Source organism: Athene noctua, chromosome 1 (assembly GCF_965140245.1).
Source record: "Athene noctua chromosome 1, bAthNoc1.hap1.1, whole genome shotgun sequence".
Lineage (NCBI taxonomy): Eukaryota > Metazoa > Chordata > Aves > Strigiformes > Strigidae > Athene > Athene noctua.
The window spans coordinates 250938806-250964852 of record NC_134037.1 but is presented as its reverse complement, the minus strand read 5'-3'; the positions used below and the strand labels follow the sequence as shown (position 1 = coordinate 250964852).

Below are 26047 nucleotides of genomic sequence, written 5' to 3'. Positions count from 1 at the left end.
CAGAAATTAGCTGCTGGACTAATGACATTGAGTTTAATATAAAGATGAATTTTAAAGTGGGAAGAGGAAAGTTTTGTTTAAGCTTTAGTGAAACATTTTGTTTTGATTAAATGTGAACTTCTTCCACATTTATAACTCCATAATTAGAAATACATTAACATCTTATCCCCAAGTTGTAAACTAAAGAAAAGTTTGTTCCCTACTTGTGCTGTATTCATTAAAATATTTTTCCCAGAAACAGAATTCCTAAATTTGATATTAGGATAGATTCTAGTAAAGACTTCTTTCCATCCAGTGATATGTGATAGGATTTGTTCTGAGTAACATATGAAAACATTGTTGTACTTTAGTGTTCAGTGCATTGCAGAATGCAGTTTCACGTGAACGTTTTCAGGGCTTCTCAAAAGAAAAATGTGGTTAAGAGATCTCTAAGAGGAAGGAATATTGTGGGCAGTTATCATAAAACAACTAGTCCCACTCTAAACTTTTAGACTTACAGCAGGCACTCATCCTTCCATTTAGAATAAGATTAATGAGGTTAGTCAAAAAATTCTTCCCAATGCATTGAAAATTCAGTCAGGATATAATGGTGGGTATCATAATTATTTTTTAATTAATTTGGTTTATGTTGTGAATTTGCTGTCATTGTAAATGTGTGTACTCAGGGCTCTCTCTTCCAAATAATATTCCAAATAAATAAATATAATGGTTCAGGGAAAATGCTAAATATTCTTTTGTCACAAAAAGACCCACATGATAGGCAACCCTAGTTTGCATTACGGATTATTGATAAGAGAGGAAATTATACGTGTACATTCCTGCTGTAGTTTCTTGATCAAATTTTTATTGGGTTTGAATATATATTCACAACAGATCGTAATTACAATGTGGTAGGAAACTCAATTTCTGATCTGTAAGATTAATAGAAAATTCTTATGCAGCAGAACAATTTCATCACTCCCCAAGACTGTTCCGAGAAATAGAGAGGAACATCCAAACCAATACAAATCCCCAATAATTTTGTGATTAGAGTACTATCCAGGTTGTAAGAGAACCAGATTAACATTCCTACACCAGTCAGCAACTTCACCCAAAGCTTTCAGGTAAACACTCAATCATTGAACTATGGGGGTTGTAACTTTTGCTAATAAAACAACGGCAAGTATAAATCTGTGTCTAATCTTTCTCCTGAGTATAGGAAATCTTCAGCTTTCATTTTCTCCCTAGCACTCTGATGATGTTTAGCAAGGAATTTAATGTTATTTTCTAGCTACTGTCTTAAAATCTTTTCAGCCACTTATTCAAGTGTGCCCTGTATCATGTTCGATACAAAATTAATTTCCAAAGTAAGTTAAAGAGCTATTACTTTAAAAATTTTAAAGAAACCCAGATTGTTTTATCTGAAAGGGTATAAGGAGCCATCATGGAAGCTTATGTTCTGGAAGGTTCAAGAGGGTGGTTAAAATCTAGAAGACTAATAGAACAGAAGCATTAGCCTCTACACAGTTGGAGTAAGATGATGTGTCATGATTTCTCAGCAGTGTGATTTTTCTTACTCTGTGAAGGCAAAAAGTCTTCTTGTGTGAATAGTCATCGACTCACAATTTTTCTACACTATTCATTTGAGGTTGTAAAAGTTATGGAGTGGCAGGCTAAATGAAGAGGCAGAGACGTCCTTTTCAAGGTGATAATGACTGATACCCTGTCTGTGGTTCTTCCGCTTGTCTTAGCTGAAAGAACTGACAATCAGAAACAGATCTTGTTACTTTATTCCATTTTGCGTTTCCATTAAATGGCCCACAGAGCATAATGTAAACAGTATTAGCTGTAGCAATATCTGTAAATGTTTGGCATTTTATTACATCTATTCCTGAGGTATGTGAGCACCTCACAATCAGTGTTTATCACATTTTTGTGATTTAATGAATTGTGTCGTCTGTCTTTTTTTGATGGAAAACTAAAATGCAGACAACAACATAGCATAGGACACTTTGGGTCGTGGAGATTTGTACTCAAATCAGAGTTGCAGCCAAGTCAGAGGAACAACTTGTTAAATGAAATCACTTATTAAAATTAAAATTGATTTTATGAGGATTTTTCCTTACCTGGGATGGAGAATATGTAATAATTGGTCTGTGATAATTGCATTGTTGTAAAAAAAAAAAGATCTGAAGGAGGAAATAGGGAAATCATCTCTTCTATAAATATTGAGCTCCATTTCTGCCTGTGTGACTAATAAGCCATTAATTTTAACAAGGTCAAGTTGTTCTTAGTCCTGGGATATGTGCAGTCATTTGAATCACTGCCTTTTTCAGTAATCAGAGATATAACAGAAAGGTTATTAGTGTTTCATCTCAGTTCAACCTCACCCAGCCAGGGAAGACCCTGGCTGGACAGAAATGTGGAGAACTCTTCTCATACACACTGAAAGGGCTGAGACCCAGAGACGGAAATGTAAGGTGGGATGACTTGTTTCAGAATAAAGCCCAAGGGTAAAATTTACTTAAACAGGAAAGTTTGGCCTTTAACCTCTTTTTAAATCCCAGACAAAATTTCAAGATCTGGTAAATTAGATTTATTTTGAAGCAGTGTGTTTCACACCAATCACAAATTCAGCACTTTCATACCCAGATCTGGGCTCAGCTGAAAGGTACAGCTTGTGAAGTAGGGAGTGTAGTAAACTAATTAATTAGTCTAAGGAAGACTGAATCATGGGGGTCATCTCTGGGAAGGTAAAGATTCTCTGAAAGGAGGTATTTGCATGGGAAGGCAGAGCACAGGAGCATTGAGAATGGTTCCCTATTCCTCTATAGTGCTCAGACCACATGAGATCTGTGATTTGTTAGCTGCTTGAAAATTGTATATTATGTTTTCATTCTGTACTGATCAATTTTATTTATTGTTATGTTTCATGTTTGACAACTGGAAATAAAAAATGACGGAGAGAACTTTTTATGATCTTAGCCAAACCACTGAAAGAGAGTCATGTACATAAGTCTGAGAGAATTGATTCTAATGCACATAACTCAAGGCCTCAATATTTCTTAAAATTTCCGTTTCCTTTTAGCACCTGATACAAATGAACAAAAATTATAATGAAAATGCAGATTGTGGTTGTTTTACCATTACTGACTCATAGTAACCAAAACAGAAACTGAGAAAGATGAAGAGCCTGGAGGTACAACAGCCACAACAAAGCAATTATAATATAACATGGGAAGGTAAGGCCTTGATAATTCCATTGATGTCTATGCAAGGGTAATGGCCTCCTTGGTCTCAAAGATCATAAATAATAAGGGTGAAAAATATCCTTTTGCAATAATAGACTTTTGTTTCCTAATTTTCATAGGGACACCAAGCGATTGCTCAGTAATGTTTCTGCATTTTTCTGCCAGTTGCTGCAGGCATGTCTCTTGTTCATGTAACAATAACCAGAACAGGACATGGTACAAAGCGTTGGTATATCAGCGTTTTATTAGGAATGTGAAACGATGGCATGACTTGCAAAAAGCATTCAATACTTGTACAGATTGCACCTACTAAAGGAAGTTAATATAAGTTAAAAACATAAGATCTGAAAGATAATATTTTTTCTCAGATGAGTTAGTAAATAATGTATTATTTTAAAGGCAAGAATAATTTAATCTTACTTTAAGCTGCATTGCTTCAGGACTAAAAGAGGCAAATGTCTAATAGTATATGACAATTCAACACAATGATTTTCAGGAACAAAATCTTAGACAAAAGAAAAAAAAAAAAAAGTGTTTTAAATTCATTGAATCACAAAACCTGTCAGGAGGTATACACAATGACAGAGATTTAAAAGGAACACCTCAGGAGTATAAAGTTGCATCATAAAAACTAAATAAACTATTTTCAGTAGTGTTCACTACAAGGGAATTTAGGGAGGTTCCCTGAACAAGATTGAAGAAATTTTAGAAGACATTTTGACATTAAAAATGTTAACAAATCCCCAAGGCCAAAGTGATAAACAGAGGAGTTTATCAGAAACCTACAGGCCTAGGAGTATAGGTAGAAAATATGCTTTTTTTAAAAAAGGGACTCCTAGGAACATCTGGGGAACACAGAAATCTGACTTCTGTGTCAAGTTTTTAATCAAAAATACATAGAAATGTACAATTAGTAGGATTATATTTATCACGTTACCATACAGTAATCTTACCATACAGTCATATACCATGAATGAAGCTTTTGAAGAGGGAAGACATGCTTCAGTCTGTGTACAACTTTCCTGAAGAGTCTGAGAGAATATGAATAAGAATGGTCAAGGTAACACTGTACTTTCATTTCAAATAGCTCTTGACAGGGTCACTCATCAAAGGCTGTCAAAGAAATGAAATTCTCGGAGGGATTGAAGGACAGTTCCATTTTGAATTAACAACAGATAAAAAAAAAAAAAATCCACCTGTTGTAGGAATATCTGATCAGTTTGGAGAAGTGGGAGATTGTCAGTAAAGCCACAGAATGCTTTTCAGGGACTTCACCATTCAATAAATCAACGATCTGGAAATTAGCACAGAGGTAGAAAAGCTTGTTGATATAAAATTATTAAGGACAGTTAAAATTAAAACTAATTGTGAAGAGCTGCAAAAAAAGTTATTGTAACAGAGTTGATAGGTGATAAGTAATGTCAGACAGTACAAATTTATATAATACCTAAACCTAAACCTATTATACATTTATTAGATATTATCACTAAAGAGATTAGGGTGCCATTGTGGATGAACATCAGCTCTAGTGCAGAAAGGCAAATAGAACAGAATCATGAGGAAAGCAATAAGAAACAAACAAAAGCAAAAAGAAAACTGTGATAGAAGGATCTACAGCTTCAATATTGCTGTGCAGTACTCCTCATCTCAAAATGATAGAATAGAATCTGAAAAAGTGCAACATGGGCACTAGGAATGTTGGCAAGTTTATTAAAAACTCACTGTAAAAAGGATTAATAGTCTGGGATTTTTCAGTCTGTAAAAACACAGCTAAAAAGGGAATTTGAAAGATATCTCATAAAATCATGAATGAATCTGAAACTGGTATTCATAATCACAAAAAAACCCCAAACAAACAAACCAACGACCCACAAAAAAACTCCAAAACACCAAAACCAATAAACAGTAAAGGAAGTCACAGGGAGTGTAATTAAATTATGGAATGTACTGACACAGTACAAACCAGTGGGAATATATTTTTATGACAGATTAGGTTAGGAGTGATTTCAGTCTAGGTAGGGAAAATTTTAATTTACAGTTTGGTTCATGCCCTGGCTTTATTTTAATACCCAGGACACAAAGGTTAATTTCCTTTTTTATATTAAGAAATACCTTTTAAGCTTTAATGACAGAAGTAGTTCAGAATTTGCATTTTTATACAAGGGGCAGTATTTCTCCATAAATTCATAAAGCAATGTCAAAACATTGATTTAGTCATGTTTCTGAGGAAAAAATGGGTCACTATTGCTAGTACATATGATACTTACATCATTCTTTTTTTAAAATAAATCTACCGCTACTTATAAAACCACGTTATTTATGGAATTACATTGTTTGAATTAAAAGCATTTAATGCTTTCTACTTCTGTTATTTTATTCAAATATCAGACACATTTATATTTTCTAACTAAACTTAAGCCCCCAAAGACATGTTTAAATGCATATATGTTTGGACTTCCTCCCAGAACCAAGCTGCAGGAGCCTGTGTGACAACAGGAGGTACATATATCCAGTTTTTCTCATCTAAAAATCTGAACAATTATTGGTTTAACACAGCTTTTAGTTCTTGAGTATCGCTTACCCCAGTAGCCCATCTTCTGTCTAACTGAACACAGCTGTTAGAGTCACATGCTTCTCCTGCCATGCTGATGATATTTCCTCTAAGTCACATCAAATACAAACCTCTCACCTCATCTTATAAAACCCGTCTCCATTCCCCGCTTATTTCTCATTTCCTAAACTGTTGTCATTCTCCAAAGCTGTCAGTCACTCCACAGCAAACTCCAAATAACTCTGTTGATTTCAATGCTTATATTTTTCACATTCCTGAATGTTTTTCTAGCTGTATCTTACAGTAATATGTGTGTTGTCCTGATAAAATTAATCATCTCCCAAATTAAAAGAGTCACTGAAAATTCTATAACTGCACTCTGTATGTGTCTGCACATCTGTTTGTATTAGCATACACAAACGTTCTTACATAATTTGAATTTTTCTTGCTGAGCTTAGAAGGTCCTCAGACAAACATGATATGCTGATTTGTCACTATTTTCACTGCACTGGTAAACAAAACTGGTCTATGAAAATTCTCACCTTTCTAAAATTGATTTCCTGTTTTAATCTTTTGGAATGTAAACTTTAACCTGTGTTTGAGAAAAATAAATCCTTTCTCTTAAGCTCACTCTTGTGCCGCTGGTAACCCTGAAGAGCATTTTAGAATATGTACTGGACCTGAGCAGAGCATATCAGATCAAACAAGGCCATCTCCATCAATTACTAGCTTTACTGCTGAGCAGGTTCAAAAAGGAAGTTATAGGTTTTTCTAGGATAATCTCAACAAATGGAAAACTGATAATATTTCATATTTTAAACATTCCATATTTTCCAGGTGTAATGGGGGAATATGAACCAAAAATTGAAGTCCATTTTCCTTATACAGTTACAGCTGCAAAGGGAACTACTGTTAAGATGGAGTGTTTTGCACTTGGCAAGTAAGTACAGATTCTTTCATAATTAGACATCATTGTTTATTAAGATGTGACATGCCTAATTTGTGGTTTCATTATTTTGCTGGATTTTGTTTTCAGAGACAGTCCTTATTGCACACTCAAAGTAACCAATTGACTAAGTAGCCAATTATGAATTCCCTGCTCAGACATTTCTGTGGACAGTAATTCATTCAAGTTAAAAGACTCTCTGTCAAAATGAAAAGTTACATTCTTGTAAACAAAAAGAGTGGAGTCTTTTTATTGAGAGTTTTATCAGACTCACCCATTTATTCACTGTGATACTATAAATCAGTAAATTAGAGTTTATTCTGCCAAAATATCATAGTTGGAAAATAAACAAGATTAGTGCCTTTTTTCCCCCACAAATGCTAAGAGCACAATGTTTTAAACATGTCCTAACACATTTTGTGGCAGTCCCAATTCTCTAGTTTCTAACTGACCTAATAGCACTACTAGAGAACAGGTGTTTAGTATTCATGTCAAGGGGGTTTTTATGTTTGTTGATAGATTAGTTTAGGGAGAGAACAGTTTTAGAAATGCCTCTTTGCTATTTCCTACAAATTAAATAAGAAGTGAAATTACTTCTATACATTATTCAGATTACAATACATAGGATAAAATTGATAACATTTCAACTTTATTGTGGCAGTTATTAATACTGTTGCCAACAATAAGGGTGGCAAGGGTAGTATACAGTCAAGCAGAACTAAAGAGCAATTCTAGTGATTCAAATAAATTATTCTTTCTTCTGTACATGTATGTAGCTGAAAACAGATGTTCCATCAGTGATGTTTCACTAGAGAGATATCTATAAACAAATATAAAGGGTAGGTTTTTCTCAATAATACCGCATCAAATTGGTATGTGTGGGAGAAATCTCACTGCATTGAATTATTTTCAGTTCCTTTTTACAGTGGAGTACCTTTTGGACATCTCCCCGCCACCCCTCGAAGTCATGCTGATCAATATCTTATATCCTACTTGGTTTTCTAATTCACAGCTTATTAAGACACATACAGGTTTCTTAGAGCCTGGTTTTGACTAAGAAATAGTTGAAGGATTTCTCTTTGTAATTCCTGTGGAGGAATTTCACAAATGAATTAGTCTGAGGAGTACCACATCTTCCATACCAATTCTTCTTACTCGATGTAGGAACTAAGCATAAGAGGAAAGGAGTTTTAAGACAGTAGTTTATTTTCCTGAAGATCACCTGGCTCAGCAGGTCTGTTTTTTTCAGAGCAACATTTCAAAGCCTGTCTCGACTACCTAAGAGGACTTTTAAAACGATCTTACAGTAATTTTGACCTTCACGTGTCACTGGAATTTTTTGTTCAGATTTTTCTTTTAACAGTTCCTATTCACTGGCTGGATGAGATATGCCTTAAACTTTGCTTCCCTTCTTTCCTGTTCTTCCTGTTTGAGCAATAGCTAGATAGTCTCAGTGAGCAAGATAACAGAAAGTATTCACAAATAATTAGAGGGAAATTCTGACAAAGTATTTTAATTATATCTATTTAGGCCCAGTGAAGTTGAAGGAGAGACAGTGCATAACCAAATCAGTCCAAACAAATTATGGAAGACCATAGCCCACATACAGGGAGCCATCAGACAGTGACAGTGGCTTCTGCAAATCATTCCCAACGTAAATGTAAGCAGTAGTTTAGAAAGAAAATGTGAGGGGAGAACTTCTGTAGGGAAAAACACAAGTCTTATGTTTTTTATAGTAAAGATAAGGAAAGAGGTACATGAGAGAGGAAAGAAAAGCAATAAGTGGAGACATTCCTTGAAATGCTGAAATATATGAGGAAAGGGGCTGTTCTGTAGAGGCTGGTGGCTCCAGGCTCTCTCCTGTCAGCAACACTAACCAATTTTCTGCAAGGTCAATAGTTGGTAACGAGGTCCTATTAGACTCTTGGCTATGGCTGAAGCAGCAACCAACGTGTTCTTGTTTTCTTCATTTTGCTGGAATGAAATTGCAGTTGCTGACAGATTACAAGCCAACTGTCACTTTCCAGTGAAGAGGAGGTATGCCACATGTTGTCCTTCTCAACCACAACTGACAGGCAAGAAACGCAGCTACTGATACCTTCTATCATAGGCAATCTGAGATTTAGTAAACTCTCTCAAAAAGAGTCAGTTGCTATTCAAACAACCACATAAGGAAGGTGAAGGTTGACAGGAAAGGCTTGAATTAGCTTATTTCCGTGTTCATATTTGGCATTAACCTTTAATAAACAAAAAACAAAACCATCTGAATGATCAAGGAATTTAAGGTTATCTAATAAGTTGACCTCATTTGCTGCTATTGTAATGGGCAGCTATTTTTACCATGTACATTCCTTATCTTCTTTTCTCAGCCATTAATGCACAATCAAATTAGCTGAGTTGAAATTGCTTTCAACCTGATATGGTCATAATTACATGAATGACATTTCAGACCTTGTTTGAAACCTGGAGAGTGAGGTCGAAGGTAGAAATGCATCAGATTTCATATTCATTTTTCATCATTTTCATCTTTAGTTCCCATCTCTTACTCCTGATAGCTTGTAAGGGCCTTTTCTTATTATACTGCCATTGGTCCCCATTACTAATCTCATTTGTTCCTTCTTTATCTAGCATTTTCCAAATTGGCATTTTGAATTCTTACTGTAAAAAACACAGAAGATATTACAGTCTCAAAACCAATGTGCTGCTGGTTTTCTCATCCTTTAGTTTAGCTGTCTGAAACACTTGCTTGTCTCTATCCACTGTAATTGTGAGACTGACAGACATTCCAGTGAGATTTCCTGAAGTAGGCATTTGGCAAATATTCCAGAAAGAGCCTAGTCTTTAGTTACAGATTAATGATTTATTAATTGTGTTTATTTAGAACTGTCAGTCACTATGGCTGTAGGAATTAAATAAATTGGAGCTGTGCAGCTTTTGTGTCCAAACTAAAATCAAATGTCTTAATTGCTTGACAGACAGAAATTCTCTGAGAAGGATTTTATTCTAACCCAACCAATATGTAGCTAGTCCAGTTTCAAGTGAAAATATTATGTTAGTGTTGCCATTTAAAATAAACTTCGTTGTTGCTAAAGAATTCAAAGTAATATAGTAATGAAATAACTCAAAATGATGTTATTTGTGTTAGGTAATGATGCTTATAATGAGCATCAGTCACTGGCTAAGAAATCACTGTGTATATCCATGATTTACTGTTCAGGTATAACAGAAGACATGACAGACAGAGGAGTCAGATTTTATCGTATTGTATATCAGAGTGTGTATTTTGCAATTAGTGTTGTTTTGTGCTGGATATTTATGCTGGCCACTTTTGTTGAAAAGTTCTTTTTGTAGCTATATCCATTGCCACATCTGCACAATAACTTGTGGTTCAATTACATCTATGTTTCATATACATCTGTATATATAGCACACAGATATGTTTTCTGCCACCCACTTAATTATGTCATTTTTATTAGGAACACTTGATTTTTTGTTTTCCAAACATGACAGGATATTTATCATTTTTTGAAAAAAAGAATAAATAAAAACCCACCACTGGCAATAACTAAGTATTAGCATCTTCTATGTTTTGAACTTTTCATAAGAACAGAACTACATCTTTTAATTTATATAATTGCTAAATCCTGATAAAGATTTATACTAAGCATTGTTAAAATAATAAAATCATAATTAAAAAAAAGAAATATTCTCTTTAAAACTTACTGAATGAAAGAATTCAAAACACCTTCATTAAAAAGAAATCTAACCAGCAGTAATTCATATTTGCTTTTGAGTAACAAAATTTTCACTGTTTGTGTCTTGTGTTATTTTAAAAGACAAGCTTTTTTTTTTTTGTAAAACAAATAAATTTGCTTATTGGTTATGAGGTTGTTGTCTGTAATCCAGATAATCCTGGTTTCTAACAAGTTCAGTGTCAGAACCTAAATTTGTTATGTAAATCAGGAAGACAGATCATGATCTTTGTTCTTTGGGTAAATTCTGGTGAAGAAGCCATCATTTTCCCAGCTGATACTCTTGAATAGATCACAGATACTCCTGGCTTTTCCTGCTCCAGAAATGCAATTTCTCAGGCACTGCCTTCTGTGACTGCAGGTTGCCATTTGCATTTTCTCTCAAATATTACTGACTTTGCTTCTAAGAACATCTGGAAGCAATTGATTAATTCTTTAATTTCTTTTTTCTTTTTTTTTTTTTTTAAGGGAAGAATTGTGATGTCTTCATTTAGCTTCTCATTAAAAAGATATGAAAGTAATGGTGCTGATAGGTAAAAGCCTTTATGTTCTGTCCCCACCACATGACATATTCATTAGTGAAGCACTTCCAGTAACAGCCATCCAAGCACTCTTTAACACTTTCTGTCTGTGGAGTGTAGTTATCTCGCAAGTGATTTTAATACTGCTATTTTAACACAGAACTTAAAAGCAGGTGTAGGTGAAAATATATGGGGTTTTTTAAGAGCCTTAAAATGAACAAGTTTTCATAGTTCAATGCTATATTATTGGTTTGTCTAATTAGCTGAAAAGCTGTAAGTTAAACCCTCCTCAATGAGCACAGACCCTTGCCCTCAGAGGAAAGAAAGAGTCAGAAACTTAGCACTCTTTTTTTCTTTTTTTTTTTCCCCCAGCATATACATCTAGTCTGACTTCTTTCCCTTTCAAATAGTTCTTCTGCACTCACTCTTTCACACAGAGTTTTTAATGTCAAATTGTGTATAATGCACACACACTACCTGACCCTCACACTTTAGCCTTTTCCTCACTGCATTTTCGGTCATGCATCACACCATACAGCTGCTTCTATTTTATTCTCCATATAAACCTCATACTTCATTTCTTTCTGGCCTCAGCCAAAAAAATAAAATAATACAGCTTGTATTATAATAGTGCTAACAGCTAATTTTGAGTGAGTAATCATATCTTATTTCTCATTACAAAAAATTCGAGGATGTGGGCTATTACTGAACTCGTAGGTTACCAAACTTTGGTTTTAAAATAGGATCCCTGGGTCATGTAGACTGTCAAAAGGATTGTTTTGCTTAAAAAAAATTAAGTTTTAGACATATTTTTTTTTTTTTTTCACCATGGTTATTTTTTAACTGCATATATAAAGACATAGAGATTTTAAGCAAAACAACCAATAGAGAACAGTGCTGGCAGAAAAATTTTCTTACAACATATATGTTTGGTTTTCTGTATGTTTGAGGGACTTTTATGCTTGTGATATTTCTGTATAATAGTAACATCTACATAGTATATCAATAGTCTTTCTAGATGCTAGTTTATTTCAATTTAGTAATGACAAGACTATGTTTTTATTGTGAAAAACTCAGCTAAAGATGAGAATAAAATAGAGGTATTGACTTCCTTTTATTACTGAATTATGATGAGACTTATGATAGAAGCATTGTTCATGCTGTTATATTTAATGTTGCTTTAATAATTCCATTGTAAACTTTGTTTTAAAGAGATTTATCGCTCAGTTGTAAACATTCATCCCATCTGTAATATGGCTCGCAAGAACTCAGCTGATAGTCCATTTTTAAATCTTGCTTTCTAAATGACATAAAATAAATATAAGGTGAAGTTACATATATTTAAGCCATGCAAGTGAATGAAATTTAGTGACTTGTAATCTAGTAAATATTCTAAAATGTTCTCTTGAAACAATGAATCAATTCTGATTAATAAATATCTCAAAGTTTTAAATTCATGGAATACAGGATTTTATCTCCTTGAACTGATTCTCTTTTAACAGACTTTTAAAGTTGTTCTTCACACTTTTATTAAAAATGCTATTATTCATTTTATGTTATTATCAGTATCTTCATTGCAGATTATGTACAAGTAGAGAGATCTTTCTGAAGATTTTTCAATATACAGAAATAAAAGCAAAGAGTGTTTGGATAAGTGAATGTGATATCTAAGCAAAAATCAGGGTGGAGGTATAAAAAAAATCTTTATGAGCTGGTGAAGGGCATTTGACTGTAGAGAACTAAATGAAGTATCTGAAGAACTTATTTTTTCTGGTGTCACTCACTAAGACAATAACATAAGTAATAGATATAAAGAAGGCTTCTAGATATTGCAAATCTTTTTTCAGGTGTAAAAAGATAGACATTGCAAGTCCGTGTGTTTAAAGGATATTTCTGTGAGGTCTGGTCAGTGTTTGTCAAACAACATAATGAGGAAGAGAATAATTGCAGAAAAGAAGAAAGGTTAAAAACACCCAAGAAGTGCATCTTTGGTCAAAGATTTTATAGTATCTGGTTCCTTTCTTTTTCTCCTCTGAACTTCAGTTACGTGTGATTTTTGCCAGGAACAAAATATTCACAAACAATAATCCTGAATCACAGATCCAGGTGGAACACTTCTCCACAAAACACATGAAGTCATACATCTGGTCCCTCAACATAGGTGAGCAGAAGTTTCCAACATTGCACCATACTGTTTCTTAGCTGCAAAGAACAAAACTTAATCCTCTCCACTCTTCAAATTTGTAAAATATGGCTTTTTCTTTCAGTCCAGCAGTTAAAACTATGCCCCAAGTCTTCCATATATTATCCCTGAATTTTATCCTTTTGTTGGCTGATCTTGGCAAATCCAGTATTACTTATTATATACTGGTCCAGAATGCTTCAGAACTGGTATTTGTGTGTTGTCTGTAGATAGCAAGATTTTTTTCTGGCTTCAGACCTGACCAGAGGCATCTCCTGCTATAAACTGTCAAGAGAAGCAGACAAGACCTTCCCATAACCTACCCCTTCCCTCTAATCCAGTGTTAAAAAAGGTCTCATGAGGATTCCTATTCTGAGATAATTTTCTGACATAAATCTCCTTAATATAAATCCATGAATCCACCTCTCATTCCAGCCCTGCTACCATGCTAAAGAGTAGTAGAACTAATACACTGATCACATTTTAGAACAAATTTAAAGTTAACCTCTGTTAACTGCACTGCGCTGCATCTCAGGGGCATCAAGATGAGCAGTCAATGTAACAAGCAGCAGCTGAGTATTATTGGGTATAAACATGAGTACTACCATCTATGATATAAAACAGGATTCACTGTTCTTAGGGCCAGGTAGAACAGTCCTGTTGGCCACTTCTTTGGGATATGTCAGCAGATCTTTGCAGTGTGGTGGCACTCAAGAGACACAGAATCATAAAATCATAGAATCACAGAATTTTTTATTGAAGGTTTTCATCATGAGCGTGATGCAGGATTTGAAGAGCAAAGAGAAAAAAAACTGCTGTTTTAATTCAGTCCATTTTAAGACAAGTACTCTATGTGAAAGCATTTCCCTTCCGTACATCACATATTGTGATTGACATTTGCTTGAATTCAGTGATTGGAATTGCATAGCTTTCTCCCTGAATATAAACTGTCCTTTCCTTGGGCAATGGTATGAAACTCCTCAAGGAGTGAGTGCCTCTTTGCTGAGGATACACATAGCTCATGAAATGGCCATTCAGCCCCAGCACCTGCTCCTTTCTAGGTACTGTCTTTCAGAAATGATTAAGCCTCCTTGTACTTTTCCAAGAACACAAAAGAGTTCTTGCCTCTTCACGCAATAATGTTGACAGACAGAAACACCTTTGATATTACAGATAACCTGATCTATATTGACATTTAGAGCATATTAACAGCCCTCATGTCCTGGATCCTGTGACAATAACACATACATTGTTATCCCCTACACGGAGACTGCTGGTCAAAACAAAGTATGAAAGGACATGATGAATCACTGCATTGATAAATGAAGGTTGGAGGTTTGAAGAATTCTAACCAGATTTAATATGTAATTTGCAGGCAAAGAGGAAGCTAATTTTGACTTGTCTTTTAAATGTATTATGGTACTCACAATTTAATGATGTGCCAAGATCCCTGTCTTGCATTAAATGGAGCAAATCATTCTAGATGCTATATATCCAATTCCTTGTTGGAACCAGGGATTCAAATATTCAGTGTTTTTCCTACATATAGAATTACTAGGGGAACAAGGAGTGCTAGCATATTGGCATCGTGGAGAAGCCCACAGGCTCACAGCTGAGAAGCCCACAGGTAGTAATTCGCCTTCACCCTCAAAACCAATTCTTATCACGATGTTTTATTTTTCATCAACAGGTCACAGAGACATAAAATGGCAGGTTTGGGTGGGGTTTTTTTTAAACAGAGAAACCATGGTGTACGGTATTAAAATATAATTATTTGCCGAAAATCAAAATGCAGGAAAGAGACAAAAACTGGTACAGAAATATATATTTCTAAGTCCCATAGAACAAAATATCATGTTCCTCCATGCCCCTTCACACCACTTCTCACTTTAGGAAAAAGATTTTATTAATTCTATCAGATGCCAAACATGGAAACTGTGGAAGCTACTCTTAAAGTTTACTGATAGCAAAACAAACCCAAGAGGGAAATGAACACTCTCAATAGAACTGCATTTGTCAGTGCTATAAGTAGGGATGTCCTTTACTCTGGAGATAAACTTGTGATGAGAGGAATGTGAACATGGCACCTTGAAGTTGAGTTTGTTTATATAAGACAGGAATAGATCCAAGATTTTTTTTCCGTTGATAACACATATGGTTTATGTCAAATAAATCTTTCAAATACTTTCATCAATCTAAAGTTCATTTTTAGCTCATACTGAACAAGAATTTATGTCATAAGGTGTTAGACAAGGATTGGATTTTGTTCCTATTTTTCAGGCTGGATTGATTTCTGCCTTCCTTTAAGTGGACTTGTTCTTGCATAGACTTTATAATGCTGTTACAAATATTGCAATCATTCATAATAATGTAATAAGCATTCTTTGGTAAATCTCAAGTAGGATTTCCAGGCCTTGTTCTTCCTCATTCTGGCCAAATGCTTCAGAGTCAATTGCTTTTACCATATGGCATAGGGAAAATAGGGAAAAAAACCACACCACAATAATGCAAGCCCCCATCAGTAGAACGTGATTCTTGAAGAAGTAATATTATCAATCCCTTTCTTTTCTCTCTCATGACCATCAAAGAAAATTTGTAAATTCGACTAAAAATCTTGTTCAGTAATTTGTACAGCCTCACTTTAGGTGTAAAGATGGAGGAGCATTTTTTTGCATTCCAAACTTAATATTCAGAAGCACATACGTAGGCTTTCTCTCAGTGTCACAGATGAAAGGATCAGAAGGAAACAAATTCTGGCAATTGTCCGTAGTAGGTCCCCAGAGTTACTACAGTTTTATTTCTCTTCAGGATTCAGAAATGAATGCATATAATACTCTGCAGTACAAGAGCCTTAAATCCAGCACTTCAGAAATCATCAAGCTCAGTCTTCAAACTCTGTAGCTGATCAGCAGGTTCAAAGCCATCTTGTGCACCCCAGACACACTGGATTTACACGTTTACATTTGCATCATGATTGGCAGTAGACCTGTTGTTTCTGGAAGTCCTGGACTCACTGTAACTAGTTCTCTGGAACTGATCTGTACACATAAACAGGCCATATCTGTACAGCAGAGTTAGGAAATCCTAGATTAATGTGCCAGCTACAGAAATTCTGTCTGGACAAAGTTTGGAACAGAGCAAAATGACATGAGAGAAAGTCCAGTTCTAAAATAGTTTTACACAGAGCAAGTGAACACAGTGGTACTGTAGTACTGTGGCCCTGAGTATCCACATGAACACCCATCAAAACCATGACACCTTTTCAGGAAAATTTTCTGCTTCAAAGTGTTTGCCTCCTCTAACTTAAATTTGTGGATTTTTCATGTATTATCCCCCATTAACACAGCAGATTGCATACATGTCTTTTGCTTTTAAAGTTGCTTCACATTCTCTTCTCAACAGCCTTGATCAAGTCACAGGCTGGTGACAATTTACCTGTCACTATGTCTTTAGCACTTTTAGAAGAATGTCTTTTTATTTCAGAGTGCCCACAGACAGTAAGCTGAGGTAGGGTGTGATACAGAGACTAGAAAAAAATGGGTCATGGATGGCTGAGGAAAAAACAGGGCTTACTTCTCACTTAACAGTTATAGCTCAAGACCTCCTCCATCCCACATAGTAGCAAATGCTACACTACGATGACAAAAATGTAATAATGGAATTTTGCAATGTGGGCAATACTGAATTCACAGGAGGAAATGTTCAGCTCTTTTCTACTAAATTTTTCATAATTTCATTAAAAGTAAATACCATTGTTTAACTGAAAAGGAGAAAGAAGTTTGTGGAATAGCTTTTCCCCTTTACTCACTTCTTGTGAAACCAATACCTTGCCTATTGTGGATCTTCTGTTCTCTTGCTTGATTACACCTTAATCAGATGACTCTTGTGTTCATAATTAAATTAAATTTAAGAATTTGGAAAAAGGTTTTAAAACACCAGAAATGAGTTATATAATCTATCTTTAGCTATCAAACAGTTAAAGATCAAGTTTGAGGTAACAGTTTAGGCTCTGATCAATCACTAGAGAAAAGCCTCTGCAGTATAATTCGCTATGAATAATGAATAATTATAGATAATGAATCATTATCCATGGCACTATTTTCAATGTTAGAGATGCTCTAACATGTTAGGACTTTAAGTGTGAAGAAAATGACATGGTGCTGGACATGCAGCCAAGCAGGCACGCTGTCCTCGCTCTGTGCCATAAAGAACAAGCAGCAATGGTGGGAACGCACATCCACATTAGTATATGGCACTGATACATGCATCAGACCTTTTTAGTCCAGTCACGCATGTGTGTTGACAAGACTTGCAGACCAGCACATGTTCTTACACACAGGTTTCAAACTCATCAACATTTCCTTATATTTCTATTTTTAAATCACCAGTACTTACTGCTGCTATATTTCAGGAGTACTGGTTTTTAATAACCAAAAGAAAGGAAAAGTTATTATCTTGTCTCCTAAATATCTACATCTGACCAGAACAGATTTATATGGGACATTCTAAAGGTAGAAAGGTATGAATGGTTGATGGGCAGTTCTGGAAAGTATCTTATGGAGAGAATTTCATGACACTCCTCAACATTTTAATCTTACATAATTATCCTGTAATAATTAGAAGATATTTAACACAAGGATGGAGGGCAGAAGGAGAAAGGTTTTTTCTAGTCTTAAATGCACAGGTATGCAGAGATTTTCAAGATATATTACGATGTGAACCTGTGTGTTTGAAGGCACAGCTCAGAACGGTGATGTGTGGTAGAGAAATTGCATGGAAAGGAATTGAAATTACAGTAGAAGGTAAAATTTTTCAAAAGAGCACATCGATTTGTACCGATCGAATACAGAAAAAATAACCTATGCATTCTTATTTAAGATATTGCTGAAAAACAAGGAGCTCAGACCCATGGAAAAGGTAATTTAAAATGCCGACTTTACTCTTATTTCCACCTCACCCCTTTCCTGAAATAAACACATGCTTTACAGATCTAATTAAATTCTTCTTTAGATGAAATTGAGAAAAAAAAAAAAGTTGCTTCAATTTTTTCAAAACATTTTCATTTCCAATGAAACTTGTGAAGAATTCCCAACAAATTCAATAGCACTTGTCCCAAATTGTACTGCTAAATATTGACTGATGTCTTCTAGATGTACATATAAAACTATAACTCATATCTTCTTCAAATTCAAAGTGAGAAAAAACCACAATAATGTCTATCACAGTCACCAGTGACCTCTTAGAACTTTTATTTCAGCTCAGATGAAACTTAATTATGGTATATTTGAAATCAAGTAGGATTTTTTTTCCTTATTGGTGCTAAGATTTACCAGTAGTATTCAGAAGATTATTTCCAAAAGTGAGGAGAAATCCTATCTTTGATCTCAATTGAAACTCGAATAAAATTACTCATAGGACCTGAATGTGGACAGGGTTTAATAAACAAGGAAATTATATTCCCGTAGATGTCTGCTGAGACCAGAATAAAACCAGATTACAATCAGATTTAACAATTATGCATATTACGTTAAAGTCATGTTAATGTTAGAGGTACTTCTGCAGTTGCTCTGTTTTTTGAAAAACTGTGGAACATTTAAAAAGAAAATATGTGCATATGTTAGTTAGCTTTTGTGGTGTATTTTATGAGTTTTCTAGAACAGTAACGTAATTTTATTCGTTCACACCCTCACTCTATATTTCATTTCATTTTTACACAAGTCACAGAGGAGAAATAGGTATATTTTTATTTCAGATGTAAAATCCATACCTCACTTGTAAGTTATGCAAGGAGAATGAGCTTCATTAAACAGAACTACAAGTTGTCTGCAAATAGTGATTTGCACTTTGGGAGTACTTTTCTTTGAAATCATTAAATCTACACAGCTAAAGTAACTTTATCTCCTTGAAAAACTCTGCTTACTACCTCATACTGAGGAAGAAAAAAGTGAGGCTTTTTAAAATATGTTTCCTAATGACTCAGAGAACAAATTTCCTCTGAATTTGCCATGCTTATACACCTTTGTTTTCTATAGCAGACAAAAAAGTAAATTAAAAAGAAATAAATGCAATTTAAAGGAAATTTTCTAAATACGTGAATTTCAGAATAATCTTAAAACTGCTAAATGAGACAACTTCCATGGTTTATAATGTCTTCATTTTTTCTCAGAAATATACACTATGAAAAAATTCCACTTATCAGATCTATTCAGTAGAACCAGTTTTATTCCATGACAATAGAGCAAAAGCATCTTTGTCACTGATTTTCCTGGACGTAGGGCTGAAGGTCAGATAAGAAATAATGGGCAACAAGCATTGCACTCTTACGGTGCCAAATAAAGTGTGCCTGCACAACTTATCCATAAAACAACAGTTGATGTGTAGTATTGCACTGTACCAGCATAAAGTATTCCTATTGTAGACATGTGTTGTGATTAATAATGATTAATGAAACACTTGCCTGGGCATGGTAGCAATTTTGCAGCCAGCAGTCATGACATAATTATATTCCATATAGAAAGAGGACAAGCATATAAGGAGTTTACACTTAAAGTTGAAAGCCAAAAAATAAAAGACTTATAAAATCTCCAGAAAGTCACTCAAGAAAGGGTATAGATTTTACTATCAAAGTGAAGAGTGCAATTACAAATAAAATGTTAGAACTAATAAAAGGAAAGAAAAAAGAAATACTGTTATACTTCTAACGTATACAAATAGCTATCAAAGTATAGCAAATTAAAATACGTAGGTAAAGATGTGAAAGGAATATCGTAAGGGTAGGGCTAAAGACAGTAAGTTTAGGGCATCAGAGACAAAAATATTTATTCTTCATATTTAGAATTGAACAGGTTGAAATACTTATGTCAGATAAGAATGGGAAGTTCTTTTAATGTTCTATTAAATTAGACTGATACAAACTGCACAGAAGAGTCCTCAAGCCAAACCCACATGACACCAGAATTTGAAATCAGTCATCAAAAAAGTAATTTAAGATTAGGAATGAGCAAGTTATCACGCTTTTATGGTGATACAGTAGGGGGAAAAATGCTCATATGATCCACCCCCATCATATGATCCACAACCATCTATAAAAAGGAAAAGATAGATGATTGAGTGCTGAAGAAAAAAAGATAAATCTGGTTTGTTTACTAAGGTTAAAAAAAAAAAAAAAAAAAAGTGATTTGATTTCCATAGATGTATTTAAGGTGATTTGATTTTAATAGATGTATTTTTTTCCATGGGGGACAGTGACAAAGGACCATTTTGCAAGAATACAGAGGTACAGAGGTATTGTAGGGACTATGCCTCAGAGATAGTAGATATCATTCCATATGGGATTATATGTTTGGTTTGTGAAGGTAATTATATTAAGAGGCTCAATGAAATGCAGTGATTTGTGACAATCAGGAGATAAGATTAGAGAAACCTTCTGACCTCCAACTACAAGTCTGGGAATTTTCTGAATCTCTATAAGGTACTAGAATTTGAAACATCTTGAGTACAACTGCAGTAACTCACAGTCTGATTTTATCTGGCTGAAGAATAGCTAGAGCTTCACCCATGGTTGGTTGACATGTCTTTATTTGTAGTGTCTTAAATTGGACACCCTGAAATACTGAGGGAAAGGCGATTTTAAAATGCAACTTCATATACTAACATCAAGTGGAAGTTGGCAAATGATAGCAGAAATTAATAGAAGCTTTGAATTTGAATCTATGCTATGAAGTACTTTTCCCCATCTAAAACACCACAAGATCCAGCTGTGTTTATATCTAAGCTGAGGCTTGAAAGCAGCTCAAATAAACACAAAATAATTTTTTTAAAGTATCAGCATGTAACAGTTACATTTTCTTTTATGATGTCCTCCAAGCTTCTTTTGGAATACCTGAAGCAGTCTAGTTTTCAGCTCACAATCAAATATTTTATAACTATGGTTCTTTTTTTTTTTCTTCTTCCCCCTTAAGTATCTGCCATAATGAGACAAATGTATGTCTGTATCAAAAAGCCCAATGGGTGCACAATAACAGATGAGTGTTTGGGCTAAAAAACCTGAATTGAATGAGTGCAAACACTATCTAATCCATTTCTTCCCTCAGTATGCATGTAAATGATATAGTTTCCACATAGACTTGTGTGGAATGCCAAGCTACAGTAAAAGTCCTTCCACTTCCACGAGCAGTCATGTAATTCTGTGAGTCAGAAGCAGTAGTGCCATTAATACATACTTCTTACACAACAATTTTTGTAACTCAAAGAATATTGTGACAGAAAAGGTCTCCAAACCTTTGGTCACCTTAATTTATGAGGACAAGATCGAGTGGTACTAAAATCCCCCACCTAGACGGACATTATCACTTCCTGATCTCCTGAACTGCAGTTTCATCGCAGGAAATTTGGGATGTGTTGGAAATTACTATATATTCATCCAGGTTTTGAAGCTGTTATTTTCTTTTGCTTATTGAGGGGAAGTGTTCAGGAGTAAAGCATAGAGCGTTATGGAAGCTCTAGAGAGAGTATTTCAAGTGATTTACTTGATCTCAATAAAAACTTGGCCTCTCTTATGGGTGAGAGAGACACATTCCATGTAGCAAACCCTTTATTAAGGATTCCCTACAGGAAGTGAGGTATATCAAGCATTATATGAAACTTAATTGTGGTTATATTTTATTGCTACTTAGATTATTAAGTGTTTAAACTACCAGATAACAGAATCTATATTCTCCACAGCAGAAGAGTGCTAACAGTAATTTTACTAAATATTTCAGCCCTGTTCCAACAATCTCTTGGAGGAAAGTTAATGGTCACAATCCAAGTAAAGCCCGCCTGAGAAAATCCCAAGCTGTGCTTGAAATACCTAATGTGCAGCTGGAGGATGCGGGAATGTATGAATGTAAGGCTGAAAACTCTCGTGGAAGAAATGTCTTCAGAGGACAACTGCAAGTGTACAGTAAGTGTAACTGCACACAGTATTATCCAGAAATGCTTTGTGCACACTTAAGGCTTTAACTACGTATGAAGAATGCTAAAGTCCAGTAGAAATAAAATATCTTTCTTCTGAAATAAAATTTGCATGGAATTAAGCTAAATATTTTTATTCCTTAGTATTGTATTAAAGTCTGAAATGTTGACTCCCTCAAAGAGCTGGCTTAAATACAGTTTCATGTTTGTTATTTATGAGTTTTGGGGATTTAAAGTGTAGTACTATAATTTTAAAAGTCTATTCTTTTTTCTCCTGATATGATATATAACAATGACATGCAACATCATCATGATATATCTGTCAGAAAATAATACTAGAAATACCTTAGGATTTTTATCAGAGTTTTATTAATGTTTCCCCTTGCCATACCTGGGTGCTGAGTTTTGTCAAATTCATTGTACAGGAACGAGAGCTGGAGAAGTCTTTCTGTTTTTGTAGAAAATTCTTAGTCTAGGCATGTGAAGGTTCTGATTTTCAGAAAGTGATGAACATTTTCTTCCCAAGATTGGTCTTTCTAAATGTTTTTTGAGTTAGCGTAAAAAAAAAAAATTAAAATGAATTGAGTATCACATTGAAGAGAAAAAACAGAACCTGAGATTAAAAATAGTTAGTAATGTTGTGGTTTAACTCCACCTGTCAATAAGCAACACACAGCCGCTTGCTCATGCTCCCCTGGTGGTGTGGGGGAGAGAACTGGAGGAGTAAAAGTGAGAAAAGTATAGTTACTGTGAAGAAAATTAACTCTACCACATCCAAACCCAGCATATTCCCCGCCCCCCACCCTGCCTTGTTTGATACCATTTACATCATGCTCAAGTCCCATACTATCCAATACACCCTCATTAACCACCCCCCCCCTTTCCATGCTTTAATATAATATACAGGTAACATTCCTTTAGTCTATGGACCACCCATGTGAAATGTCTGTATAATGTCCATAAATCTCCACAAATGTCCACAAAATGTCCGTTGCGTTCATGTTTTTGGGGTCCATCTGTTATGGTGGTTACTCAAGACGGGAGAGGTGGTGTGTTGCCTGGAGTTCTTGGGCACCAAAGCCAGCTCAGGTCAGGTCACTGCTGCACTTACACTGCTTCTTGTAAGGCTTGTCCTCCACTCTTTTTGGCTCATTCCTGCCATAGTAGATCTTATAATATGCAACTTAAATAATGAATTACAACAATTTAAAGGTAGATCCATTACAGTCTCCATCCCTGGTTCCTCTGGGCAAGGTTATAGGGTTTAATATTTCAATGAATATCTCCCCTTGCTCCTAGCCTGGTTAGCAGCAAAGGGGTTCCTGTTATCGTAATTTCCATAAGATGCAACTCAAATCCCAGGTTACAACAATTTAAAGGTATTTCTATTGCAATCTCCACCCCTGGTCTCTTTGGAGCAGACCATAGGTTTTAACATTACAATGAACTCCTCCCTTTACCCCTGCTCTGGCTTGGATTTATCCACACTGGAGTCCCTTAGGGCTGGGTGTACCTGCTCCAAGGGGATCCTTATCTATGAGTTACAGTCTTTTTAGGAGTATACCTGCTGTGGCATAGACTTACCCACACCCACAGTTGCTTTGAGGTGCACCTTTTCCAGCGTGGCCTTGCCCATGGGCCATGATGCCTTCAGACATATACCTGGTCCACCATGGCCTTACGCATAGCCACAGGCCTGTCAGAAGTAAACCTGCTCCAGCATGACCTTACCCATGGCTGAAGTCCCTTCAGGGGTGTATCTGCTCTGTCATGGGCATGTCCATGGCCACAAACTTTGAGGTGCTCCAGCATGACCTCATGCACAGCCACGGATGCTTGGAGACGTACCTTCTCCAGTGTGGACTTATCCTTGGGCCACAATCCCTTCAGAGGCATATGTGCTGCAGCACAGACATAACCACGGCCGCAGATGCTTCGAGGTGTACCTGCTCTGCTGTGGACTCATTCAGAGCTGCAGACACTCCGGGGTGTCCTGCTCCCACACGGACTCATCCCCAGGCCACAGTCCCCTCGACTCGAGCTCACGCTGCAGTTCCAGCCTGCCCAGTGCGGCCGCACAGGGACAGCAGCGATGCCCTGGGCATCTGCCAGCCCAGGCACATCGCCATGGCTGTTATCAAACTGTTCCCAGGCACAGCAGAGTCAGATGATAAGCAGCACAGCAGCACAGAAAAGCAGCGAAAGCAAAAAGCAGCTGCTAACGACCACTAGACTAATATACAGCAAGGCAAGCAAGCCCCGTGGCAAGCTGAGGAGCCTGCCAATTAACAGCTAAACAGCAATAACAGCTATAAATCTGATCTAGCACATTCCAGTCAAATCTGCCATTATCTTGAACCCTGTGAGTACTATGTTGGGTGCCAAACACTGTTGTGGTTTAGACCCAGCTGGCAACTAAGCCCCATGCAGTCAGTCAGATGCTCCCCCTGTGTTGGAATAAGGGAGAGAATTGGAAAAGTGAGAAAACTCATGGGCTGAAATAAAGACAATTTAATAGGTAAAATAAAAGCTGTGTGCACAAGCAAAGCAAAATAAGGAATTCATTCACCACTTCCCATTGGAGGGCAGGTGTTCAGCCATCTCCAGGAAAGCAGGGCTCCATCATACATAATGGTTACTTGGGAAGACAAATGGCATAACTCTGAACATCCCCCCTTTTCCTTTCTTCCCCTAGCTTTATATGCTGAGCATGATGTCATGCAGTATGGGATATCCCTTTGGTCAGTCGGGGTCAGTTGTCCCATCTGTGTCCTCTTTTGCACACTCCTTGTGCACTCACAGACTACTCACTGGTGGGGTGGTGTGAGAAGTAGAAAAGGCCTTAACTGTATAAACATTGCTCAGCAATAAATAAAACATTCCTGAATTATCAACACTGTTTCCAGCACAACTCCAAAACTTAGCCCCATACTATCTACTATGAAGAAAATTAACTCTACTCCAGACAAAACCAGCACAAGTAAATATTATTAATTTTATATAACAATTTTGCTGCATCTTAGAGGCTAGAAACAAAATCCTATATAAGACATGCCCTGAATAATCACGTGTAAAAGTTTTCCTTATATTGAATGCATGCTTGAGTCATACTTCTTATCAATTAAAACTACATCACTTGCTATCGTTCCATGAATCCTCCAGCCTTAAATACTTAGCGGGAAAGGTCTACTGCAGGAGATCATGTAATGAATCTTTCAGACTCTGAATTGTTTTCTGTCTTCAGTTATTGCAGTCAGTGGAATTCTAGCTGCTGCAGTTTAGACAGGTTCTCAGGCTAATAGATACCTTTAAGAAGGAGTCTCTCCTGTTAATCAATTTTTTTTTCTTTTCTTGATTTCAGCCCATGACTCCTAGTGCTTTCTCCCCATTACTAACTGTACACAGTTCTCTGGTTTTGTTACACACTTTCATCAAATAACCATAGACTGACATCATATATTTTATTTTCCACGTATGTCAATATTTCCAGGTCCATAATCAATTTTCCTGTCTCCTCCAGCTTTCCAATGTCTTTATCTTAGCTCTCTTGTTTTTAGTGTGTATCAGCATATCTCTGGATGATGCTTCTTTCCTTGTTTTTGGTTCTCATCCATCTAGATCCAAGGTCAGGTTTCTGTCTCCAATTTTTTTTGGTATATGCTGGAAAAAATATATGGTGGCAAAGGTGGTAGTTTACACCCTTTACTTTGGACAAGCCATCCATACTGCACTTGCAGCAAAGGTTTTATAAGGCTTTTACTGAAAACAGCAGTTGAAGCCCAGGAACTACTTGATGCCTTCTACTATGCCAATACCACAGAGATACTTCTCCAGTATTAAAAATTCTTATTGTCAGTTACTTCCATGAAAATATGGCAGCTCCTGCTAGGAAGGTTGGGGCCAGGGGCAT

The 26047-nt window shown here is 35.8% G+C and overlaps 1 protein-coding gene across 10 annotated transcripts in view; it reads left to right on the top strand.

Annotated features, from left to right (window-relative positions):
* Positions 1 to 26047, top strand: part of CNTN5 (contactin 5) — a 670135-nt gene that overhangs the window by 502931 nt on the left and 141157 nt on the right. For all 10 annotated transcript variants that reach the window (XM_074916722.1, XM_074916731.1, XM_074916703.1 and 7 more), the window contains 2 exons: positions 6619 to 6721; positions 21945 to 22126. In XM_074916722.1, the coding sequence (XP_074772823.1) occupies positions 6619 to 6721; positions 21945 to 22126 (285 nt within the window). The remainder of the gene's footprint in view (positions 1 to 6618; positions 6722 to 21944; positions 22127 to 26047) is intronic.